The 26,038-nt window shown below is 45.6% G+C and overlaps 1 protein-coding gene across 1 annotated transcript in view; it reads left to right on the forward strand.

Moving 5' to 3' along the window:
- The window catches only part of plcg2 (phospholipase C, gamma 2), a 117,470-nt gene that overhangs the window by 60,579 nt on the left and 30,853 nt on the right, over window positions 1-26,038 (forward strand). The window contains exons 15-19 of the mRNA XM_084335016.1: window positions 8,366-8,458; window positions 15,428-15,514; window positions 15,649-15,818; window positions 18,307-18,507; window positions 22,412-22,534. Coding sequence (XP_084191142.1) covers window positions 8,366-8,458; window positions 15,428-15,514; window positions 15,649-15,818; window positions 18,307-18,507; window positions 22,412-22,534 — 674 coding nt within the window. The remainder of the gene's footprint in view (window positions 1-8,365; window positions 8,459-15,427; window positions 15,515-15,648; window positions 15,819-18,306; window positions 18,508-22,411; window positions 22,535-26,038) is intronic.

Below are 26,038 nucleotides of genomic sequence, written 5' to 3' on the forward strand. Positions count from 1 at the left end.
CACTGCAAAGACTGGAATGTGTTCCGCGACACAGATAACATTAATGTCTACACGGAAACAGTGCTGAACTATGTTTGTACTATGGTGGAAGAAACAATCCCCACTACCAAAATGAGAGTTTACCCAAATCAAAAACCCTGGGTAGAGGTACCAATACACTACTTTGAAGATTATTGTCATGATGTAGTGGAACTGCGTGCCAAGTTCAAGACGGTGATGTCTCAACTATACCTGGGGAAATACAGACCCCTACTAATATACCCTGCAATACTTCGCATTGTCGACAAACAAGGAGCAAGGATTCTCCTCAACTCGCCTGAAGATGCAGCCAAATTCCTGTCTGAACAACACGCAGAATAGTGTATAAATGGCCTTTTAAATCTCAGTTATGCAAGGTCACCATATAGTACAATCTTTAATAACCGAGGATTTGGGACAGAGAGACCTACGTGCTCAGAGTTTTTGAATGCTTTCCCCGACGTGTTTATATTATTGCGGACATATTGGATTCAAGATTGGAACACTCCAGAACATACTGGAACATTCAGACAATGTAAAAATGACATATTGGAATAATCTAGAACATCGAAGCATTCTTTGATATATGGAGCATTCTGGAATATCAGCAATACGTGGTCATTCACTCTACCAGAAGCCCCTCGGGGAATAATCAACAGCTATCTAGATGCAGAACCACAGAGCCATCATAGACGGCCGGCTGAAAGATCACTCTACACAACGATCATCGCCCACCCCGGTCAGGGGAAATGCTGCATATACGTATTTAAAAACAGTTTTTTATTAATGGGAAATAATTTCACTACTTCTCCAATTTATACTTTAGATGTTTAAGCATAGCAATGCTCTTTTAAGATCTAAGTTAATGTTCTCTTCCTTTTACTTGTTTTTTTTTCTTTTTCATCCGCTCTCTCTGATTTATTGAGGCTCTCTCTTCAGTTCAATACCTTCATATTATTCATGGGTTACTATAAATTACACAAGTTCATATAAAATGTAAGTGATTAGGGCATGACAATTGAAGCTTATTTTTGGTCTTTATTTTTAGTTTATCTCATTTAAATTTTTATTTATTTATTTTTTACGGGTAAGTGGCCAAGCCACAGTCGACATTCTACTTATGGTAGAATTTAGAGTGTTAGATCCTATGGTATACATAGGAATGTTAAGGATAATTGGATCATTCTGGGATATCCGGTGGTGCAAGGGAGGGAGTCATACGCAAAGGTTGTGTTCATGGAACACAATCCTGTACGACTCTCGGTGGGAGGGAAGGGTAGGGGATTTTTATTTGTATATATGTATGTTTTTAAGCTCGGCTCTCAACGGGACCTCACTAGTGGGATGTATATCTATTATTGCCTCGCACTCTAGAAGCATTACCAAAAATTACAATGCAACATGTATAGACTATGGCTAGTTTGAATATAATGATATGGAACACCGGGGGAATAAATAACCAACTCAAACGCAAAAGCGTGCTCACACTGATGAAAAAAGAACATGTGGACATTGCTCTGCTAAGCGAAACACACATTCTAGGGAAAGACATAGATAAATTAGCGGACAACATATACCATAATATCAGTCACTCCTCTATTGGTACGAGAACTCGGGGTGTAGCAATAGTCGTTAAACGTAAGTTGAATATTGTACTAAAGGGAGTATGGTCTGATGTAGAAGGTCGGATAAGTTTGGCTAAGATTGAACATAAGAACAGGAAAATAGCGTTGATAGCGGTATACGCCCCAAATTTGTACGAAGAAGATTTCTTCACTACACTAACCAATGCAATGTTAGACATTCCCGATTACTCATTTATAATAGGAGCGGATTTTAATGCCATCTGGAACCCAAGGATGGACAAATCTTACCTCGCCTTTTCCAGCGAACAAAAGAATTCATCGAAGGCATTAAAGGATTGGTCAAAGATTACAGGTGTAAATGACTTATGGCGGTTACTTAATCCCACAACCCGAAAGTACTCTTGTCGATCTGCGAGACATAATACACTATCCAGAATAGATTATGTCTTTGCATCACAGAGACTATTTGATAATTATGAAGTGGAAATGATACCCAACGCACTATCAGATCACTGTTATTTACTCCTTAAAGGTACATTTGGTATACTATCCTCCCGAGCCCCAAGATGGCGATTTAACTCGTTGCTGCTTAACAACAAGGAATTCATTACACAACTCAAAGAAGCTCTTATAGTATTCCAACGGGAGAATGCAAACTCGGTGCAAGACCCCAGAATAATATGGATGTCGGTAAAGGGAATGATCAAAGACTTCACGGATAGCTTTTCCTCCAAAATGCGCAAGAATCAAAGCACAAAACTGGATGAGCTGGAAACGCTTTACTCAACGTTATTTAATTCTCTGAAATACAACAACTCAACTCGACTAGAAAATCAAGTTAACGTACTAAAAATAGAGATCAATGCCATATACAGACAACAATCGGAAATACAAATACGCAGCACAAGACAACAGCAGTACTCCCATGGTTCCAAACCCAGCCACCTATTAGCCATGCGATTAAGAATTAATGCAACATTTGCAGATATAACTACCATTAGAGCACAACAAGTACTTGTAACAGATCCTGTAAAAATAAACGATACATTCAAAGTATCCTACTCCGACTTATATAAATCAGAAATGACCTTCGATCAAAACAAAATGGACACATTTCTTAATCAAATTATTCTCCCTAAACTTTCAGAGGATGACGCTAAACAGTTAGAAATACCGATCACACTAGAGGAACTCAAGAAGGCCATAACCGCAATGAAAAGTGGTAAGGCTCCAGGAAGAGACGGTTTCCCATCAGAAATGTACCTTTCTTGTTGGGACATAATTGGCCCCTTATTACTAAATATGATCTTATACTCAGTCAAGGAGGGGAACTTCCATAAAAATGACAATATTGCACTCATAACAGTCCTCCTTAAAAAAGACAAAGACCCCAACGAGTGCGGTAGTTATAGACCTTTAAGCCTCCTCGGAACAGATATCAAACTGTACTCTAAGGTATTAGCCATCAGATTACAAAAGCATATGACATCTTTAGTTCACCCGGACCAAACTGGCTTCATAGGAGGCCGCCTGATCACTGAGAACATAAGACGTATACTGCACGTACTTGATGCCGACAAGGAGGACACCATACCTAAGGCGATGCTGTCCCTGGATGCTATGAAGGCCTTTGACAGGCTGGAATGGTCGTATCTGTGGGCAGTGCTAGAAAGGATGGGGTTAGGAAAAGGATTCATCGATATGATTAAAGTATTATACAAAGACCCATCGGCCATGATTACAACAGGCACAATCATCTCTGAAATATTTCCGGTATCACGCTCTGCCAGACAGGGTTGTCCTCTTAGTCCCGGACTGTTCAATCTATCATTAGAGCCTTTAGCACAATATATAAGACAATCCCAATCCATAGAACCTATCGTAATCAAGGGCACACAACAAAAAATGTGTTTATATGCGGACGATGTAATATTGTTCATGAAAAACCCCAACACCACATTGCCTCATCTGCTCAAGTTGATTGAGGACTTTGGTGATTTATCGGGATTTAAGATAAATTGGCCGAAGTCGGCTTTCCTTCCACTTAACACCCCTGCAAAAAAAGATACAACCCTCCCAGGACAGATACCGATGGTTAAACATTTCAGATGCTTGGGAGTGGAAATATTCCCTACCATAAGACAAACGGTGAAGCACAACTACACAAAAATCCAAAACAAAATCAAAGACGACCTTGATAGATGGGCAAAACTTAAAAACACAGTACAAGCACGGATATCAATAGTTAAGATGGATGTACTACCTAAAATCAACTTCTTCTGTTCAATGCTACCGTTACCCCCTCCAGAGGGTTACTGGAAAAGATTACACTCCTCCACATACAAATTTATTTGGAATAACAAACCACCACGTATAAAAAGATCCACCGCACAGAGAAATAAAGCAGATGGTGGCATGGCATTTCCAGATTTTTTCCTATATTTTAAGGCGTACTCATTAAGTCCATTGACAACATGGTTTGACTCCCAAGCATTAGCATCTTGGAGAAAAATAGAAGAAAACATAGTAGCCCCACATAGACTGAAGGACATAGCATACACTAAACTACCAATCAAGCACTGTGAACGAAAATTTGGCCCCATAATTACTCATGCGATCCGGATATGGCGTGAATCACAAAAAAAAAATCCTAACCCACAAGAATGGCACAATCATACTCCCTTATTCAATAACAATGCTCTCTTAATTGGAAAACGACCTATAAGATTCCCTATATGGGAAGAGCAAGGCATACACTCATTAGGGGATGTTTTTAACAAACAGGGTTTTTGTAGTGATAAAGAAATACGCAAAGAATTTAATCTCACCAAGTCCACATGGCTTTTTCACAAACAGTTAGAGCTATGTTTGAAGTCTCACGGTGTTCCATTAGACAGACCAATTGAACACCACAGATACCACAAATTATTCTACGCAAGAGAGACATCGAGAGGTTTTGTTTCAGAATTTTATCATCAATTACTAACGTCCTCGTATGAAACCCTCCAACTTGACTCTGTCTGGAGGAGGGATATACCAGACCTGGAAAATGACTTTGATTGGCAAGGAGCCTGGGCAAATGTCCGACTTACATCAAGGAACCCGGATCATCAACAAATCAATCTTAACTATATTCACAGGACATACTTGACTCCTATAAGACTGTGCCGAATGGGGCTCAAACAAGATTCCAAATGCACCCAATGTACAAATGGGGACGAAGGGACATTTATGCACATGTATTGGGACTGCTCACCAGTTAAGGCATTCTGGAAAGATGTGACCCAACAAATATCAAAACTCGTATCTTGGAATATACCTGTACACCCCTCGGTATTGCTGTTGAATGATGTTTTTGAGTTTGCAGTGAATCCACAGCTAAAGAGATTGGTTTTATCGGGTATCACAGTAGCCAAAAAGCTGATCGCATCACGCTGGTTTCAACCGGGAAAAATGTGCCGTAAAGTTTGGTTTCTTACATATCTCGATGTAATTTACCATGAAATATCTACAGCAAGAATTCTGGGTCTCAATGAATCCAAAATGTCAATGTGGTTAGAAGTGGTGGAGAGAATAAAAGCTAGCTTATAATGGTAGTGTCTGGTTAGGTGCGAGGGATAGTGGAGGTACTTCTCAAGGTGGGGTCCGGGAGGGGGGGGTTCGAGCTGAGCATATGTGTGTAGTTTTTTTTTTAGATAACAGGTATTATGGGTATATCTTATATAAGACAACTAACTAAAAGGTGATCTCATTGGATGTGCCCTGACAATTAATGCTTGTATATCTTATTGTGTGTTGTCATGTTTGTTTATATGTTTGTTTAAAAAATAATAAAAAAATTAAATACAAAAACCCTGGGTAGACAAATCCGTCCGTGAAGCTCTGAGAGAGCGCACCAAAGCATACAACGACGGCCTAGTGGCAGGCAACATGAATGACCACAAGGTGGCGCGATACAACGTAAGGAGGACAGTGTCAGAGGCCAAACGGCGCTACAGGGATAAAATTGAACTCCAGTTTGAACAAGCTGACTCTAGAGCTATGTGGCAGGGGCTCAAAACGATGACAGACTACAAAGGCGCCTCCCTCAAACTGAACAGTGACATCTCCTTAGCAAATTACCTCAATACCTTCTATGCGAGGTTTGATGCTGGTAATAACAACACCAGCTCACAAGCCACGGCAAGGGGGGGGGGGGGGGGTCGGCTGCTGATGGAGGCGCAGTGTTCAGGGTAACAGAGCATGAGGTGAGGCGGACCTTTAAAAAAGTGAATATCAGGAAGGCAGCAGGTCCGGACGGCATCCCCGGCCGCGTCCTAAAAGTCTGTGCCGACCAACTGGCCCCAGTATTCACTGACATCTTCAACCTGTCCTTAGAACAGGCTGTCATCCCCACCTGCCTGAAGAAGTCCACTATTATCCCTGTACCCAAAAAATCCAAGCCTGCTTGCCTCAACGACTACCGCCCTGTAGCTCTCACCTCCATAGCCATGAAGTGCTTTGAGAAGCTAGTAAAGGGCTACATCTGCTCCTCCCTCCCCATCAACATGGACCCCCTGCAATTTGCATACCGCCCCAACAGGTCCACGGAGGACGCCATAGCCCATGTGCTGCACACAGCAGCATCACACCTGGACAAGAGGCAGGGGAACTATGTGAGAATGCTATTCATCGACTACAGCTCGGCATTCAATACCATAGTCCCCTCCATACTCATAGCCAAGCTCAGGGACCTGGGCTTGAACTATGACCTCTGCCAGTGGGTCTTGGACTTCCTGACTGGCAGACCCCAGGTGGTGAGAGCAGGCAACTGCACCTCCTCATCCATCACCCTCAACATAGGGGCCCCCCAGGGCTGTGTTCTGAGTCCCCTCCTCTACTCCCTGTACACACACGACTGTGTGGCTCAGCGGAGTAGCAATACAATCATCAAATTTGCTGACGACACAGTGGTGGTGGGCCTGATCTCTGCCAACGACGAGAGGGCCTACCTGGAAGAGGTCAAGGTCCTGGCGGGATGGTGCCAGGAAAACAGCCTCTCCCTGAACGTCAGCAAAACAAAGGAGATGATTGTGGACTTCAGGAGGTCGGGGGTCAAGGACTACAGCCCCCTCAGCATCGACGGGGCACCGGTTGAGAGAGTCAACAGCTTTAAGTACCTCGGAGCCTACATATCCGAGGACTTGACATGGACCACACACATTGACAGTGTTGTGAAGAAGGCACGACAACGCCTCTACTTCCTCAGGCGACTAAGGAAGTTCCAAGTCAGTCAGAAGATCCTTAAGAACTTCTACTCATGTACAATAGAGAGCATCTTGACCGGCAACATCACCTCCTGGTTTGGGAATAGCACTGCACAAGACCGAAGCAGACTACAAAGAGTGACACGTTCAGCCGAACGCACAATTGGAGGGGGGCTCCCCACCCTCCAGAACATTTACAACAAGCGTTGCAAGGGCAAGGCTAAGAGAATCATTAAAGACTCCAGTCACCCGAACAACTGCCTCTTTGAACTGCTGCGGTCAGGCAAGCGATACCGGAGTCTCAAGGCGAGCACAGAAAGACTCAGAAGAAGCTTCTATCCCCAGGCCATCAGGCTGCTAAACGAACAATGAATGAACACTACACAACAACAACCACCATAGATCCTCCCCTACACAACAACAACCACCAAACGCACATAGCACACACATCCACACGCACACACTCACTTTAAACAAACACACTGTAGCACCCACTCCACACACTTTATAGCACACACCCACTTTAAACAAACACACTGTAGCACCCACTCCCCACACTTTATATTTATTGATGAAGGATTGCACTACAACCCGTACACCTTACTGTAAATTGTACCTAAATTGTACCTCATCCCATTTCTGCTTTGCACTATATAGTACTGTACATTAGTACACTGCATAGTATTGTATATTATATGGTAACTCAGAACATTGTACATATGTCTATACCGAACACTGTGACCTCATTTTCTTCTTCTAAACTACATGCTATACTATGTTATTTGATACTATCTTGTCTAGCACAGTCTCTGGAGCGTAACAGTAAGAAGCATTTTGTATGAAAGTATTCTGTACTTCTGTATGACAACTATTAAAGAAACTCTATTCTACTCTATTATAATATATTCTACTCTATCCTACTCTACTCTATTCTAATCTATTCTACTCTATCCTACTCTATTTACTCTACTCTATTTTATTCTACCCCCTTCTACTCTACTATATTCTATTGTACTCTCTTCTCTTCTACTCTACTATATTCTATTCTCTATTCTACTCTACTCCATTATATTTTACTATACTCTACTCTACTCTACTCTATTCTACTATACTATACTATACTCTACTGTCTAGTATATTATTTCCTTCTCTATTCTACTCTACTCTATTCTATTCTACTATACTATACTATACTCTACTATATTATTTCCTTTTCTATTCTATTCTAGTGTCTCCTGTTCTGTTCTATTTGGCTTGGTTCTGTTACTTATTTTCTGTTCTGGTTTGTTTGGTTCTGTTCTATTCTGTTCTGGTTTGTTTGGTTCTGTTTTATTCTATTGTGTTCTGGTTTGTTTGGTTCTGTTTTGTTCTATTCTGTTCTGGTTTGTTTGGTTCTGTTCTATTCTATTCTGGTTTGTTTAGTTCTGTTCTGTTCCGTTCTGCTGTGTTCTGTTTGGTTTGGTTGTGTATCTCCTGGATCTCCTGCTGCTCTCACCCTCCTCTCCTCTCTGGCAGCACAAGAAGCTGAACGTGGATGGAGTGATCAGGAAGGACTTTAAGAAAGGAGAGAAACAGGGAGTCCTTGACATCTGGGACCCGGTTGACCAGGTATTTTCAATTTATTATACTTTAGCTTTACTTATAGCACATGAGTCTGGTCTCCTTTGAAAGGTAACATTCTGAAGTTTCTTACACATGTCATGAACCAAACTCAAGGTACAGACAAAACAAGGGAGACCACACAAGTACTTGAGGATTTTTAAAGAAAAGTAATTAAATTATGCTATTAAACTATTTACAAACAAGAATTAAAGTGAGTGGATCACTATTATCAGTAATGTAGTGAGTGCATGGATGACTCGTCAGTGTGTGGTGCGTGTAAGTGATAAGATGAGAAACAAACAAACCAACCCAAACCAAACAAAACCAAACAAACAAAACAGAACAAAATGTCATGACCAGCTTGGAGGAGAGACAGCCACAATGGAGAAGCCAGTCCTTTTGCACAGGTGTGCCTCCTCCTCCTGACACACCTGAGTAGGTGTGTCTGATTGCCAAGGTGCCATGCTGTGAATGACAGACAGGTTAGTACAGGTTTATTCCAGGTATATCCCTGAGTTAACCTGTAGGAGAGGGATGGTGTTGTCACACACAATGCAGAAAAATCACTTTGAGTGCTAATGAAATGGAGTAACGTACGGTTATGTATATAACCATAGTTATATGAGTATAGTGACGCTCTGCGTCATACTGTAATACTCTTCCATATCAGTATTAGCACTGAATACATTTTCACATGCACCTTTACACACCTCATCTGTCTGGCCACACCCCCATCCGCTCCTCTACATAAGCAGGGGTGTGGCCATACTAACAGCTCCTTCCCAAGTCTTTCACCACAAAGGCAAGACCACAGGCCCTCAGTGAGTCCGACGCAGAGCGTCACTATACTCATATAACTATGGTTATATACATAACCGTACGTTATATATCGTATAGCTCCGCTCTGCGTCATACTGTAATACAGGAGCTAAGCAGAGCGAGAGCTCGACAAATGTACCCGCTGAGGCCCCCCACAACCATCAGAACCGGGGAGGACCCGAGCCCCCGGACCCCCCTAGCGGAGGACGGGAGGGTATCGGATCCGACTGTGCGAAGAGGAGTTTAGCAACTCAAACGCACAGGGTGAGCAGACCGTGGGACTTACCCACGACTACACAAACGTGCAACCCACATGCCACTAGGGAACGAACGGAAAGGAACAAAACCCCCGTTACAACCCCTAATATCACAGGGTCAAGAGCAAAAGCCCAACCCCGTGGCAAGACCGTAGCAGCGGAGCGCGAAGGAGGACCCAGACCCAGGAAGGGACTGGACCCCCCCGGAAAAGGGGGCCTGGAGAAGCCAACGACGCCGCAGCATTGAGACCCCACCAGGTGGTCACTAGTGACACCATGCGTATGCTGGCATGTTGTGCACCATGTCGCAGCCTCCACAAAAAAAAACTCGACTCTCTAGAGGGGCCGAGGCAGAGAAGGCTGACATGATTGGCCTACCCCGAGAGTTGACTCCGCTACCAACACACCAGGGAACCAACCACCCCCTTGGTTCTAACATGAGGCGGTTGTTCCTATAACCCCCCAAGAAAAAACTCCAAAACACATTTGCGGGTATACACTGGCAGTACAAGTGTTTCAGTTTTCAAGAAGGGGTTAACCCAGGCCAACGGGTCGACGAAAACAATTTCGAACCCGGGCTCGGCGGACCGGGACGTACACAGGGATGCCAGAGGAGTTCTACAAGAACCACCTCAACAGCCCCCTCCCAGCCCTGCCTAAGCAGAAGAAGAGAGGGGGCGAAATAGAATGGGACCAGGCTCCTTCAGCATAGCGCAAGGTACAACACAACATGGACCAAGCAACAGTGAGGGGTAACTCGTAGTAACATAACCACGAACATCTCCATAACGTCAAACCCTGCAACGCCCGGGCCGACCCGGCATTTTCCCCCCCGAAAAAAGCACAAGTCACTCAGGGTACCAGAACAGCAGATCTGGTTAACTGACCTGGTCCGGCGTGACCAGAATCAGTCCTGTGCCCTAATCACGCCGCCATCCCCAGTCCCAGGAGGGGGGTAGGTACGCGTGTCGATCCAAAACATTATAGAGGGCGCCACCCAGACGGTCCCCTTCGTACCGCGCCCGGTGGCCCACCCCAAGGGCGTGAGACCCCTCTACCAATGCTTTGATCTATTCTGTTAACATCCCCCAGATATGAACGAGAATTCATCGAGACAAGCCTTGTACACTGGCGCTCGGAAGAGACAAACTCCATCCCAGTTGCCCCATAAAAACGCTGTTTCAATGATGAGCAACCAAGGCGCGCAAGCCCATGCGTGGTTCCTATCAGAAGCACCCAGGGCCAGCACTATGTACACGTCGAGACCCAAAACATATCAATGGACATTCTAACAAGAACCCAGATACTGTTCCTCCAAGCCGCCTGGGAGAACGACAAGAAGCCGCTTTTTTCACAGAAAAAAATACGGACATGGGTCCCATACGACGCGGCTGAGGGAAAACAACACCCCGTCAACCATGCTCCATAAAAGAGGGGACGGGGAGCGACGTACCCTATGACGGGGGGAATCCCATGACTCAACCGACCATTACAGGCGAGGAGTCAGGGAATTCCCTAAACAATACCCCGTCAACCTGCTCCATAAAGGAGGGGACGGGGAACCCCCAGACAAACCCCCCGACAAATCAGAAAAGAGGGAAGGAGGGGTTTATCCGGTTACCCCCTCATGATCCCAAACCCTGTATACGATAGTAAACAAGCCACGATGATACCTATGTAACCAGCATGCTAATGGCACAGCGTATATCCTAACAGGATAAGCTAACCCAACGCACGCTAGCCACAGACGACAACACGTCTGCAAACAGGGTTTATAACAAGGCCGAGGTTTATGTGTGAACACGACACCCGTGTTTCATGTTTCAAGAAAAAAACACAGAAGATCGAGAGAGAGGGTCTATAAGACCGTGGTACAAGCTACACACACGAGTACTTCTGCAGGCCAACACTCCAGTGTTGTGGCTCAATGCCACTGTTTCAAATGTAACAGAACGCACGACCCCCTCAGACAACGGTAAATCTTTACCACTATAGGAAGAAACATATTTCTTCAGGATGAGGAAAGAAAAAGCCTTTGGACCGAGTGTTAGCTACAGGCCTTGCTAAGCACATATACCGTAATTCCTCTAATAGTAACCCCGGCTTGTATTTGTTTCAACTGTAGCGGGTACCAGGCTTGTATTAGGAGGAGGCCTGTATAAGAGGGATGCCTATATTTCAAATTTTCAAACGGATCATAATGAATAAATCAACATTTTGTGTCAGTTTGAACCCAGTAAAATGTACAGGGTTCATTTATTGAAACCAAGTACTGTATGAAATAGTAAACAGTGCAGGTGGTCACTGGTCATTTCAACGTTTTCAAAGTGAAATCAAGTAACTAGCTCAGTACGCAGCTCAGTATATTAGTAACCCGGCTTGTATTAGGAGGCCGGCTTATAATTGCTTAGCTCAAGAGCGCACCCGGCCATTAATAGAGACCCGGCTTGTATTTGAGACCCGGTTACTATTAGAGGAATTACGGTATATGTAGCGACCAGCTAAAGACTAACAAGTCCTGCTCTCCTATCAACCCCACAACTAGGCAAGGGTTCTACACATCGTATCCCCAACATATGCAGTGAATAAACACACAGTTTGTAACAAAAAATAGTCCCTCCTAGGAGGGACCTTTTATTATTGTAACCAAAAAATCATATTTGGGGCGGGGAAGGGAACAGGGGTAATCAGGGGGGGGGGGAGTCACTTTAGCGGCACCTGCCGTGAACAGCTTGGTGTTTGCCCCCACGGGGAGCAGGCCCGGAGGGACGGTACTGGGGTGCCTGGTCACGACAATCCCTACCGTCACCTCCGGGCGTGGGTCGGCTGGCTGTGGCGGTCGAGGCACCCTCTCTCCTCCTGGCCTTCTTGGCCGAAGGTCCAGCAGTGGCGGCGGCGGTGGCGGTGGCGACGGTCGCGGGTCCCCGACGACGTGGCCTCCGTCGAACCTCACCGGCAACATCGGGTGGGGGGAAATGGGGCTGGAGCATGGCACGCTCTTCCTCCATGTCCCTGCAAGCAGCCGTCATCAGCTGCATTGCCGACCTGAAGAGCCCAGCATCGGAGAGGGGGGCCGTGAGCAAGGGAAGTCTTTTCCGCTCCGGCATCCACGATTGCTCCAGCCAAAGGTGACGCTGGGTTAGAGTGGCCAGGGCGCGTACCTTCCCGGTGGCGATTGCCTGCAGCTGTATCAGGTGCAGGATGGCTCCAGCCGCCTGGGCGTGCAGGAACTGATAGTGTTCGTCCAGCACCGCACCGCCCGCCATCATCCCTGACATGAAGCGCACCAGCTGAGCGATGTTGGACGTCGCAGCTAGGCTCTGAGTCGAGGCGATGAATGACTGGTCACTCCAGTTGGCCAACTGCCTAGTCGATTTCCCTTGAGGAACTGGCTTCCGCAACGGCTCCCACACCACCTCAGGACAAAGGAGAGACGCCATTGGGCTATCAAGCCGAGGCACCCCTTCCTTCAGTCCCTCGATCAAACCCACCACCCGCGTGACTTGCACGTAGGCGGGGGTAAGGCCGGTGATGCGGGAGATTACCTGTCCCTGATGCACGTAGGCCTCCATTGAGGGGAAGAATGGGCAGACAACGCCCGTCTCCCTCACAGGACGACGTTGCCATAGATGACCTATCAAGTCATCGGGGACAGGTGCAGGCAGTGGCTGCGGCAACGGCACGCCATTAGCGGCTGCGGCTGCCGCCATGAGCTCTGGGAACAAGGCACGCAATTCCCCATGCGCACCTTCCTCCACACAGCCCGCGTCCCTCACGTACGGGAGGCTGCCACTCATTGTGGTGCCACCATCCGATGCGGTTGATAGCAGGGCATCCCGTCGCCGAGTCGGAGGTTCTAACCCTGCCACACCCTGAGGGAGAGAGTGATGTGTCTCCGCTTCCACCATAAAATCCTCTGTTTCCATCGGACAAGGAGAAGCAGAAGCACCCTTGTCTGGCTCCAGCAGCTCACCAAAGCCAGGCCGTTCGCCCCTGCAGGCCACCCTCTTACGACGGGAACGAGCAGAGGCAAAGAGCTTGCATCTCAGATCCTCCGCTACCAGAGGAGCCGTCAGCCGACCGCCCCCCGGCGGGGGAACCAGAGCTGGAACTAGGCCATCTCACAGGAGACAGCCTTGGCTCAACAGCTCCTCGGAGAGGCAAACTCTCCACCGGACGCCGATCAGGTGCGTCTGACTGCCACGGCAGCGGAGTCAGTGCAGCCCCACGACGCACGGCAGAGGCGGCAATGGAGAACCTTTGGTGAAGGGTGACGTTGCGAGCGCTCGAACCCCCCGAAGAAGACATTATAACTTAGCTTTTTTCTCTTAAATTGGTGAAAAAAATTATATAAAAAAAAAACAAGAAACAATGTCAACGCAGCTCCAATTCCTTTCTTCAATATTTCAGCAGTCTCAAAGTGGTGTATACAGGCACTTGCCGTGGTGAAAACTAAAGAAGGAGCTGTTAGTATGGCCACACCCCTGCTTATGTGGAGGAGCGGATGGGGGTGTGGCCAGACAGATGAGGTGTGTAAAGGTGTTTATTCAGTGCTAATACTGATATGGAAGAGTATTACAGTATGACGCAGAGCGGAGCTATACGATATATAACAGAGGTTTGAACACAAGTTTGATGTACTCACATTTATTTTTAACATAATTGTTCGATAGCCTGAAGTCTTATGTAGTACAGGTCCAAAGTTTATAAAACTCCCACGGAAAGGGCAGCCGGGTAGCGCAGCAGACTAAGCGCCTGCCTACCACCGCAGAGACACTGGTATTGAATCCAGCTGTCAGCGGTACCTCCGGCTTGGTCGGTCGTCCATACTAACACAATTGGCAGTGTTGGCGGGTGGGAAGCCGGTGGGGTGTGTATCCTGGTCATTGTAAACAGCGACTCCTACAGGTCGGTCGGGGCGCCTGCTCAGTGAGGGAGGGAACTGGGGGAAGTAGTGTGAGCCTCCCACACGTTACGCTCCCCCAGTAAGAGTCCTCGCTGTCAGGTGAAAAGAAGCGGCTGGCTGACTCCACATGTATCGGAGGGGACATGTGATAGTATCTATCAACCCTCCCTAGACCGGCAAGTGGGGGGGCAAATGCGCGCAACAACCAGGAAGGGAGGGAAGGGAATTGGCATAACGACTAAATTGGGATGGGAGGAAAATACAGGAAAAAAAGGGGGAGAAAAAGTAGATATAAAAAAAAACTCCCACGGAAAATGAGTGTTTCACAAAGGTTTTTGTAATGTGTGTACCGGTAAAAGTTCAGCGTGATTATCCAAAATGGCCGTCCACTGCCATTCATTTCGCCTCTCGAGTCAAAACAAAGGACTTCTTCATCTTCTTGTGTCACCTTCCCCCACTGTCAGCACCTGTCTCAGATCACTTTCGGAGCAGACACTCGTTGGCTACAATGGCGGTCAATCATTTTCACCATCAACGGTGACTGGTTAGTTCAGGACCGTTCACAACCGGACGCGGTCACGGCTTGTCAAATGATGCTCGCCGGATGTTTCATCTTGTAACTCAAGAATGGAATCACGCAATAGGTTGAGTGAGGTGACGATCGAAAGGTGGCAAACTCAACTTTCCAACAATGTATTGGTTGATCGGCGAAAAATGCAGCCCGGAGCCGGCAGATGAGCGCAAAGTGCCGCGACGTGCGCGCAAGTGCAAGTGGTTAAAAGGACCTTTTCTTATTTACATTTTACAATTTTTACGCCAGATTCATCACCCACACCTTCCACAAACTTCACACCCTTCGTAGCATCTATAAAGCGCTAAGTGCACTTGCTTGTCAATAAAAATACTCCTTCTTTTGTCCTTCTTGGGGACGGAGCTCCAACTCATGAAAGCAAACTTTTGAAGTGCTTTTCTTTCTTTTCTTTTTGCCCTCAGCGGTGGAACAAGCACTACTGTGTCATCTCAGACGACAAGCTGTACTACGCCGAGGAGTCAGAGGAGGAGGAGGTGGATCCCAGGAAGGTAAGAGCCGAGAAGAGAGGTTTGAAAGGTTGTGTCTGCTGTGGTCCTACTCCACCTCTTCCTCCTCACAGTCCACAGAGCTGCACTACTCTGAGCCCTGGTTCCTACTCACTACCACCTCTTCCTCCTCACAGTCCACAGAGCTGCACTACTCTGAGCCCTGGTTCCATGGTCGGATGAGCGAGGGCCGGCAGACGGCCGAGAGGCTCCTCCAGGAGTTCTGCGCCGAGTCCGGGGGCAGAGACGGAACCTTCCTGGCCCGGGAGAGTGACACCTTCGTCACCGGCTACACCCTCTCCTTCTGGTACCAGCGCCCGTCTCTCTCTATGTTCACACTGCAGGCCAAAGTCTGGCCGAAATCGAATTTTTTTGCACATACTGTACGTGACTCAGATCTGATACAGGGCTGATTTTTTGCAATGCGTCAGTCATGCCGGAATGTCATGCAACTTTTACAAAACTCTAGATTAACATTCATCACAATTATGCACTGGCGGGAATCACTCTGTGAATAGAAACATGGAAGACAGCTGTGATGGAGGTGGTCAGTGGAGGGACAAGCAAAACTTAATTTGCGCACACAGGTCAGTTCAGGAGTGTGACCAGTTCTAACTGGAATCTGATATTGGCCACAATTTTTTTTTAATAATAATAATGTGAACAGCCAAACAAAAAGGGCTCTAGCGGGGCTCTAGAGGGGCTTTAGCAGGGCTCTAGAGGGGCTTTAGCAGGGCTCTAGGGGGGCTCTAGAGGGGCTCTAGAGGGGCTCTAGCAGGGCTTTAGTAGGGCTCTAGAGGGACTTTAGTAGGGCTCTAGAGGGGCTTTAGCAGGGCTCTAGAGGGGCTCTAGCGGGGCTCTAGGGGGGCTCTAGAGAGCTCTAGAGGGGCTCTAGCAGGGCTTTAGTAGGGCTCTAGAGGGGCTTTAGCAGGGCTCTAGAGGGGCTCTAGCGGGGCTCTAGGGGGGCTCTAGAGAGCTCTAGAGGGGCTCTAGCAGGGCTTTAGTAGGGCTCTAGAGGGGCTTTAGCAGGGCTCTAGAGGGGCTCTAGCGGGGCTTTAGGGGGGCTCTAGAGAGCTCTAGAGGGGCTCTAGCAGGGCTTTAGTAGGGCTCTAGGTGGGCTCTAGAGGGGATCTAGAGGGGCTTTAGTAGGGCTCTAGAGGGGCTCTAGAGGGGATCTAGAGGGGCTTTAGCAGGGCTCTAGAGGGGCTCTAGCAGGGCTCTAGATGGGCTTTAGCAGGGCTCTAGTAGGGCTCTAGATGAGCTCTAAAGAGGCTCTAGCAGGGCTTTAGTGGGGCTCTAGCAGGGCTCTAGAGGGGCTCTAGTAGGGCTCTAGCAGGGCTTTAGAGGGGCTCTATCATATTAAACTAAATGGTAAATGGTGCATTTATATAGTGCTTTCACAATTTTGTTCCTCACAAATGGCGGAGGCAACCATGCAAGGTGCCAACCTGCTCATTGGGAGCAATTGGGGGTTAAGTGTGTTGCTCAAGGACACATCGACATGATGTGTGGGAATCGAACCGGGAACCTTCCAACTACCAGACAACCGCTCTACCTCCTGAGCCACTGTCGCCCCTAGCCGCAGATAATCTGGTTGGTCGGGGCCCCTAGTTAAGTGCAGTGTCTGATGTGCCGGCTCTTGCTCTGTGAGGCCATGGTTACACTGGGGTTTTTGTTTTTGTTGGTGAATAATTACGTTTGCATGTCCAAGTTAAAAAGAAACGCCGTTTTCGTTTTGGAAACTCGCCGAAACTCGCCGACAATGGTGCCATGTCATCTGCGCGAGCCAGACACGGAGCCGTTTTGCCCAATGCCCATGTGCAGTAGAGACCTGCACGGTTATTTCCAGTGTTTACAGCAGAGCTGTCCCAAGTAGCTGCGGCTACCATGTGTTGTCAAGTTAGTTATTGTTATAAGGAGCCCAGTCCAAGCTACAACAGTCTGCATTCCCTTAACAATTGTTTGTATTGAGCCGTATTGTATTGTACCCATTCTGCAATCTGTTAAATAAAGTTTACATCCATTCATTCTGCTAGCATTAACGTTACCAAGCTGCTAGCCACAATGCTTTACTGTTATTTTTTTTTATCTACTTTTTTCTCCCCATTTTCAGTTTTTTTTCTCCCATCCCCAATTTCGTATTGTCCAATTCTACCCTCCCCTGTCTCGAACGTTGTTAGGCCATGCCTCCCACAAGCCGGCTGCAATGTGGACGAAGCCTTGCATCACGCGTCCCCTCCGGTACACGACGAGGCAGCCGTCGCATCTTTTCACCTGCATAGCGCGATCTCTCAGCGGCGAGGGTCTGCGTGGGAGGGTCACGCCACCCCCGTTGCTTCCTGATTCTGCTGCGCAGGCGCACCAACCGACCTGTAGGAGTCGCTGTCCACAACGTCCGATCCCCACCCACCAGCTTCCCACCCCTAACACTGCCAATTGTGTTAGTATGAACGATCAGCCAAGCTGGTAGCAATGCCGAGAGCTGGGCTCGAGCCCAGCATCTCCTGCATTAGTGGCGAGCGCCTTGCCCACTGCACCACTTAGCCGCCCTAATGCTATACTGTTATAATGGCATATCCCAATAACGTTAGCACGTAAGATAACAAACTTCGCTGCTAGCCACAATGCTATACTGTTATACTGGCATATCCCAATCACGTTAGCACGTAAGCTAACAAAATCTGCGACGATTTCATTTTGCAATGTCTGTGGGAACCATAGCACTCGTATTTACTCTGATTTTGATTCAGTAAATGATTTGTGTGTGTGTGTGTGTGTGTGTCATGGTGTTCCAGGCGCAGTGGGAGGGTCCAACACTGTCGTATCTGCTCTGATACAGAGGGAGGTCACACCTACTACTACCTGACTTCCAACCTGCACTTCCCCAGTGTTTACACCCTGATCCAGCACTATAAGGAGAACCCACTCCGCTGCAAGGACTTTGACCTGCGGCTCACTGACGCTGTGCCACAGCCCAACCCACACCTGCAGGAGGGGTCTGTTGCATATCATTACACCCCCCCCCCATAGTTTATTTACAGCTTTAACCATTTCACTCCCACACTACAGAAGGTTAACCCTTTCACTCCCACACTACAGCAGGTTAACCCTTTCACTACCACACACTACAAGTATTAGTAGTAGTAGTAGTAGTAGTCTAGTAGAAACAGTAGTAGCAGTAGCAGTAGCTTTGATTGATTGATTGATTGATTGATTGAACATTTTATTAACAGATTGCAGAATGGGTACAATACAGTACAGCTCAATACACACAATTGTTAAGGGAATGCAGACCAGAGAAAGACTTTCGTCTTGTTTACATCAGGGTCCCCCATTTTCAATTCATCATAATATATATGACATACATGACATACAGATAGACAGTACTACTACATCTAGACATTTATGACATACCAGATCTACAAATACAGTACTGTTTGTGATACAAAGAGAGTATATACATTTGAGGGGGAAGAAACTGTACATTGGAGGAGGTTGGGTAGGTGGGGTGGGGGGGGGGACTACATTGGAGGGGGTTGGGTTTGGACATTTACAGGGGCCAGTTTCGGATTGCAGTCTCCCGTAGGTGCTCTTTGAGAGAGGTTTTGAAGGTGGGTAGTGATTCACATTATTTTACAGCTGTGGGTAGGGCGTTCCAGATTGTTGTTGCATAATTGCGAAACGTGTTTAGTCTCTTGTTTGAGCCGAATCTGGGTTTAACATGATTTGTGGAGCTCCCTCTGGTGTCGTGGTATTCACTGACCTTTGGGAAGTATTTTGACATGTACATGGGTACCTTAGTGGTGTAGTGTATCTTGTAGACCAGGCCCATTGCAAGTTGCTCTACTCTGTCGTCTACTCTAAGCCATCCTAGGTTGTCAAAGTGGGCAGGGGTGAGGTAAGGTCAAGCAGTAGTCTGACCAGTTTGTTTTGTGATGTTTGTAATTTTGTTTTTAGTGCCTTTGAGGTGCTTTGGTACTATGAGGTGCAAGCATAGCCGTAGTACGCTTGAATGAGTGCTCCTGCTAGAGTCTTCAGGGTATTCTTGTTTACCAGAGAGGAGATCCGGTACAAGAATCTAGTTTGTTGGTTGACTTTTTTTATTACATTGGATGCCATTTTGTCACAGGAAAGATTTGCCTCTAGGATAGAACCCAGGTATGTAATTTCATCTTTCGTTGTGACAATATTGTCACCCACTGTAACTTTGAAGCCGTCGGTCTTGCTGAGTTTGTTTTTTGAACCGAAGAGAATGGACTCTGTTTTACCCAGGTGTAATGATAGTTTGTTATCAGCGAGCCAGGTGCAGATTCTGCCGAGTTCCGAGCTGAGGGTTTTTTCAACCTGTAACTTGTTCTTGTCAGAGACCAGCGGGTTAGTAGTAGTAGTAGTAGCAGCAGTAGTAGTAGTAGTAGTAGTAGTAGTAGTAGTAGTAGTAGTAGTAGTCTAGTAGCAGCAGTAGTAGTAGTAGTAGTAGTAGTAGTAGTAGTAGTAGTAGTAGTAGTAGTAGTAGTAGTAGTAGTAGTAGTAGTAGTAGTAGTCTAGTAGCAGCAGTAGTAGCAGCAGTAGTAGTAGCTAGGGATGTCCCGATCCGATCACGTGATCGGGATCGGGGCCGATCACGTGATTTTCCGAAGATCGGGATCAGCAAAAAAAATCGGGATTTCTTTTTATTTATTTTTTTCAACAAACATGACCATGTTCACGTCTTAAACTCATACTGAGGCCTTAGTTTTGGTTTTAAATTGCATATCATCATTCATTTATTTATTGTCACACAGAGCAGAATAATTTTGCCAAAACAAACCAATAGTATCCCGCTGCAGAACGGCGGACCAGGCACAATCTCAGACCCAAATATATATATATATATATTTTTTATCCCAATTTTTTTTTTATCCCAATTTCTCACATTACATTGATTGATTGATTGATTGAAAGGTTTATTAACAGATTGCAGAAAGGGTACAGTACAGTACAGCTCAATACATACAATTGTTAAGAGGATGCAGACCTGAGAGACTTTCGTCTTGTTTCCATCAGGGTCCCCCATTTTCAATTCATCATATGACACACACGACATACAGATAGACAGTACTGCTACATCTATACATTTATGACATACCAGATTTGCAAATACAGTACTGTTTGTGATAAAAAAAATAAAAATAAAACATCAACATCAAAAACGTCAACATTCACCCTGAATGTTGACGTTATCCAAGTGAAAAGTTAACTTCATTCAAGCGAGGCATTGCAATCCTTGACATAAATCATTTGATGTATAATTAAATCAAAGGAAATGCGTATGGGTCTGAGAGTGTGGCTGGTCTGCCGTTCTGCAGCTGGATACTATTGGTTTGTTTTGGCAAAATTCTTCTGCTGTGTGACAATAAATAAATGAATGATGATATGCAATTTAAAACCAAAACTAAGGCCTCAGTATGAGTTTAAGACGTGAACATGGTCATGTTTGTTGAATAAAAAAAAATGTTTAAATAAAAGTTAAAAAAAAATTATACTTTTTATTTTTTTGATCGGATCGGGAAAGATCGGTATCGGTAGATACTCAAAATCACATGATCGGGATCGGATCGGGAGCAAAAAAAACGTGATCGGGACATCCCTAGTAGTAGCAGTAGTAGTAGTAGCAGTAGTAGTAGTAGTAGTAGTAGTAGTAGTAGTAGTAGTAGTAGTAGTAGTAGTAGTAGTAGTAGTAGTAGTAGTAGTAGTAACAGTCGTAGTAGTAGTAGTAGTGGTCTAGTTGCAGCAGTAGTAGCAGTAGCAGTAGTAGTAGTAGTAGTCTAGTAGCAGCAGTAGTAGTAGTAGTAGCAGCAGTAGTAGTACAGCAACTTGCAATGGGCCTGGTCTACAAGATACACTACACGACCAAGGTACCCATGTACATGTCAAAATACTTCCCAAAGGTCAGTGAATACCACAATCACAACACCAGAGGGAGCTCCACAAATCATGTTAAACCCAGATTCGGCTCAAACAAGGGACTAAACACGTTTTGCAATTATGCCACATCAATGTGGAACGCCCTACCCAAAGGTGTAAAGGAATGTGAATCACTACCCACTTTCAAAACCACTCTCAAAGAACACCTACGGGAGACTGCAATTCTAAACTGGCCCCTGTAAATGTCCTAACCCAACCCCCTACAATGTACAGTAAATGACCAAGTATGGTTTTGTCAATATTCCAATGTACAGTTTTGCTTGTACAGTTGTACAGTGTACCCCACCCACCACTCCTACCCAACCCCCTCCCTCCCAACCACCTCCAATGTACAGCCCCCCCCCCAACCCCACCCCACCTACCCAACCTCCCCCTATGTACAGTTTCTACGTCAAATGTATATACTCTTTTTCTGGACTCTTTGTATCACAAACAGTACTGTATTTGCAAATCTGGTATGTCATAAATGTATAGATGTAGCAGTACTGTCTATCTGTATGTCGTGTGTGTCATATATGTTATGATTAATTGAAAATGGGGGACCCTGATGTAAACAAGACGAAAGTCTTTCTCTGGTCTGCATCCCCTTAACAATTGTATGTATTGAGCTGTACTGTACTGTACCCATTCTGCAATCTGTTAATACAGTTTTCAATCAATCAATCAGCAGTAGTAGTAGTAGCAGTAGTAGTAGTAGTAGTAGTGGTGGTCTAGCAGTAGCAGTAGTAGCAGTAGTAGTAGTAGTAGTAGTAGTAGTAGTAGTAGTAGTAGTAGTAGTAGTAGTAGTAGTAGTAGTAGTAGTAGTAGTAGCAGTAGCAGCAGTAGCAGTAGCAGTAGCAGTAGTAGTAGTAGTAGTAGTAGTAGTAGTAGTAGTAGTAGCAGTAGTAGTATTAGTTATGTAATTATGTTGACTGTGTGCGTGTGTTGTGTGTCCAGGTGGTTCTACAGTAACTTGAGCCGAGGCCAAGCTGAGGACTACCTACTGAGGATTCCTAGAGATGGAGCTTTCCTCATCAGACAGAGGGAGGGAGAGGTTGACTCCTACGCCATCACATTCAGGTACAACTAGATTAAAGGGATAGTTCAGCTCAGTGGTAAAATAAAACATCACATTCAGGTACAACTAGATTAAAGGGATAGTTCAGCTCAGTGGTAAAATAAAACATCACATTCAGGTACAACTAGATTAAAGGGATAGTTCAGCTCAGTGGTAAAATAAAACATCACATTCAGGTACAACTAGATTAAAGGGATAGTTCAGCTCAGTGGTAAAATAAAACATCACATTCAGGTACAACTAGATTAACACTTTGGATGCCACGCCCGAGATTTCTCGGGTTTACCCCCCGCGGGTTGAATGCCCATCACGAGAATACTGTTTTTTTTTATATTTTTTTTATTAGCGATCTGAAATCATATTGCATCAAGCGAGCCTACCGTTGGAGATCCAGTCACCCCAGGCGCTCAGATGTGAAAAAAGCGCCCCCTATCGTCTCCCAGATGGTAAATCACCCTTTTGGATTGGACTCAATGAAAGTGAATGGGAGAAAGGATTTCTGACTCCACATTTTACTTCTCACTGATGTAACCGGGGTCTACCAGAGTTCATTCTGGAGCCTTGATGCCGCGGCGAATGTGTTTTACTGTATACACGATGGATCAATCAAATGAGCGATTTTTTCGAATGGCGATCGGAAATTGGAATAAACCATTTGGATACCATCTGATCTCAGGTAAGGAATCTATGTTATCAGTCTTAGGATAATCAGACTCGTTTTCACGGATATATAAGCGTTTCCCCTATATGTGATATGGCTGTTTTGACTGTAAAAGCCATCAGGAAATAAGAGCAGCGATTATCAGCGCGCGGCACGAGCGTGCGTGCGCACACATATACTATCGATTATCTAGTGTTTATTTGAAAACGATTCATAAATAGGCCGACAAATGACAACGTTCTAGAATATTCCAGTAAAAGACGATTATCATAGAATGTGTTGTTTTTTCCGCGAAAACGAGTGATTTTCAAAATGCTATCAAACTGAAATGAAGCGATAAAAAAACAATCTGCTTTGACAATGTTGACTGGAAAATGAGTCTTTGATAAGCGACGGGCAGATTAGACACATAGCCATAATTTAAAACATAGAGTAGGCGATATCAACGTTAACATTTGAGTGGATTTGGGCATTCAAGGGGGTAAAAAGGAAAACACGGCTGGCTCTCAAAGTGCCTACTCTATGGTTGTTCAGGTACAACTAGATTAAAGGAATAGTTCAGGTAGAACTACATTAAAGGGATAGTTCACATATAACTACATTCAAGGGATAGTTCAGGTAGAACTACATTAAAGGGATAGTTCAGGTGGTAGAACTATATTAAATGGATAGTTCAGGTAGAACTATATTAAAGGGATAGTTCAAGTAGAACTACATTAAAGGGATAGTTCAGATGGTAGAACTACATTAACTCTTTGAGTGCCACCGACTTTCCCCATCTCTACTGCCTAGCGCCAGCTTTTCTTGACCATTTTCACGATCTTTGCGGAGCTATTGTATATTCTATATATATATATATATATATTTTTTATACCTACTTTTTCTCCTCCTTTAATTATTATTATTATTTTTTTAAACTTTGGCCATTCCGCTGGCTCTTTTTTGCATTTATCGCATTTTACTCTGGTCAAGAATGACTGACAGAAACAGGCTGAAGGGGTACAGATGGGGGGGAAGACACTCTGGGAAAGGCACGGCTGCAGTCCGGGATTCGAACTCGCTAAACCCCAGATCCGTGACGAGCACGGTTGTCCCCGGCGCCAAAATAGCGCTCGAGGTACGCGGTGAGCTACTGGAGCTCCCCCTTTAATTTTTTTTTATCTACTTTTTCTCCCCATTCTCCCTTCCCCAATTTCGTATTGTCCAATTCTACCCTCCCCTGTCTCGAACATTGTTAGGCCATGCCTCCCACAAGCCGGCTGCAATGTGGACGAAGCCTTGCATCACGTGTCCCCTCCGGTACATGAGGAGGCAGCCGTCGCATCTTTTCACCTGCACAGCGTGATCTCTCAGCGGCGAGGGTCTGCGTGGGAGGGACACGCCGGCCCTGTCGCTTCCTGATTCTACTGCTCAGGCGCACCAACCGACCTGTAGGAGTCGCTGTCCACAACGTCCGATCCCCACCCACCAGCTTCCCACCCCCTAATACTGCCAATTGTATTAGTATGAACGACCAGCCAAGCTGGTAGCAACGCCGAGAGCTGTGCTCGAACTCTTGCGTTGGTGACGAGCGCAATGTCCGCTGCGCCACCCAGCCGCCCTTCTGTATATTCTATATTATAGCTATGGAGACAATAGTACGGCTCATTTGACAGACACTATTTGTTGTCCAACATGTAAAAAAGAGTTTGTTTCTACATACCTTCGTTCGTTCACAATTCCAAGCTAAACATTGCCTCGTTTCACAAAAATCCAGCCTGGTTTTCTAGATCGTGCGATAAAGTGTGTTTTGTGCAGTGTATGCGCAAATCTCGCGGCTGCTCGCTTAAAACCTATATTATTGCCAGGTCAAAGGTAAACACATGACCTTGTTTCTTCACAAAGCCGAGGGGGGGGGGTCGTATATCCGACGCTGCCGGATCATATAAACTCATGTTTTATGATGGAGTTTCGGTAAAGTACACGTAAAATAGAAGTTACCTTTGGTTTAGAAGCACTCCATTTCTCACTTCGAGTCCAAAAGTGTCTTGAATCAGAACAGGATCAATACATATAACGTCAGGTAGCCCTCATCCATCTTCTTCAGGGATCATCCCTATGTTCCCCGTGTCCTATGTTCCCCGGGTTCTATGTTCCCCGCTTTGATTGATTAATAGATTGAACATTTTATAATTTTTTATTATTTTATTAATTATTAATGTCCGCCTTGTTTCGAACGGTTAAGCTTAGGCCCTCGTTCGAACTGGTTAAGGTTAGAGTTTGGAATCAGGGCTGGTGGTCTAAAATTTTCAATCTATCAATCAATCAAAGCGGGGAACATAGAACCCGGGGAACATAGGACCCGGGGAACATAGACATGCTCCCCTTCTTCATCTGCTCGGGCCAGACTATAGACGGAGCCGAATAGGTTTCCTCATCGGTCGGTTTGATTATAGTTGTTTTACGTTTTACCAGTAGTGCTTAGTCCAACAAACGCACCTTATCGTCCATAATCATCATCCATATAATCCATTTTGTCTTTTTTAATAATATCCAATAGTTCGCTTGCCATTGCATTGCAGCCAGGTTACTATTGTGTGCTCGGGCCAGACTATACCACGGAGCTGAATAGGTTTCCTCATCGGTCGGTTTGATTATAGATGTTTAACGTTTTACCAGTAGTGCTTAGTCCAACAAATGCACCTTATCGTCCATAATCATCATCCATATAATCCATTTAGTCTTCTTCATAATATCCAATTCTCCACTTGCACAACGTGAAGTAGGCATTTCCGGTAGGTCTTCCGGGTTGAAAATAGTTCTTCCGGTCCCATCCAAATACATTGTTTTTAGCAACTTTTCTCCT

Source organism: Notolepis coatsorum (genome assembly GCF_963971535.1).
Source record: "Notolepis coatsorum genome assembly, chromosome: 18".
Taxonomy (NCBI): domain Eukaryota; kingdom Metazoa; phylum Chordata; class Actinopteri; order Aulopiformes; family Paralepididae; genus Notolepis; species Notolepis coatsorum.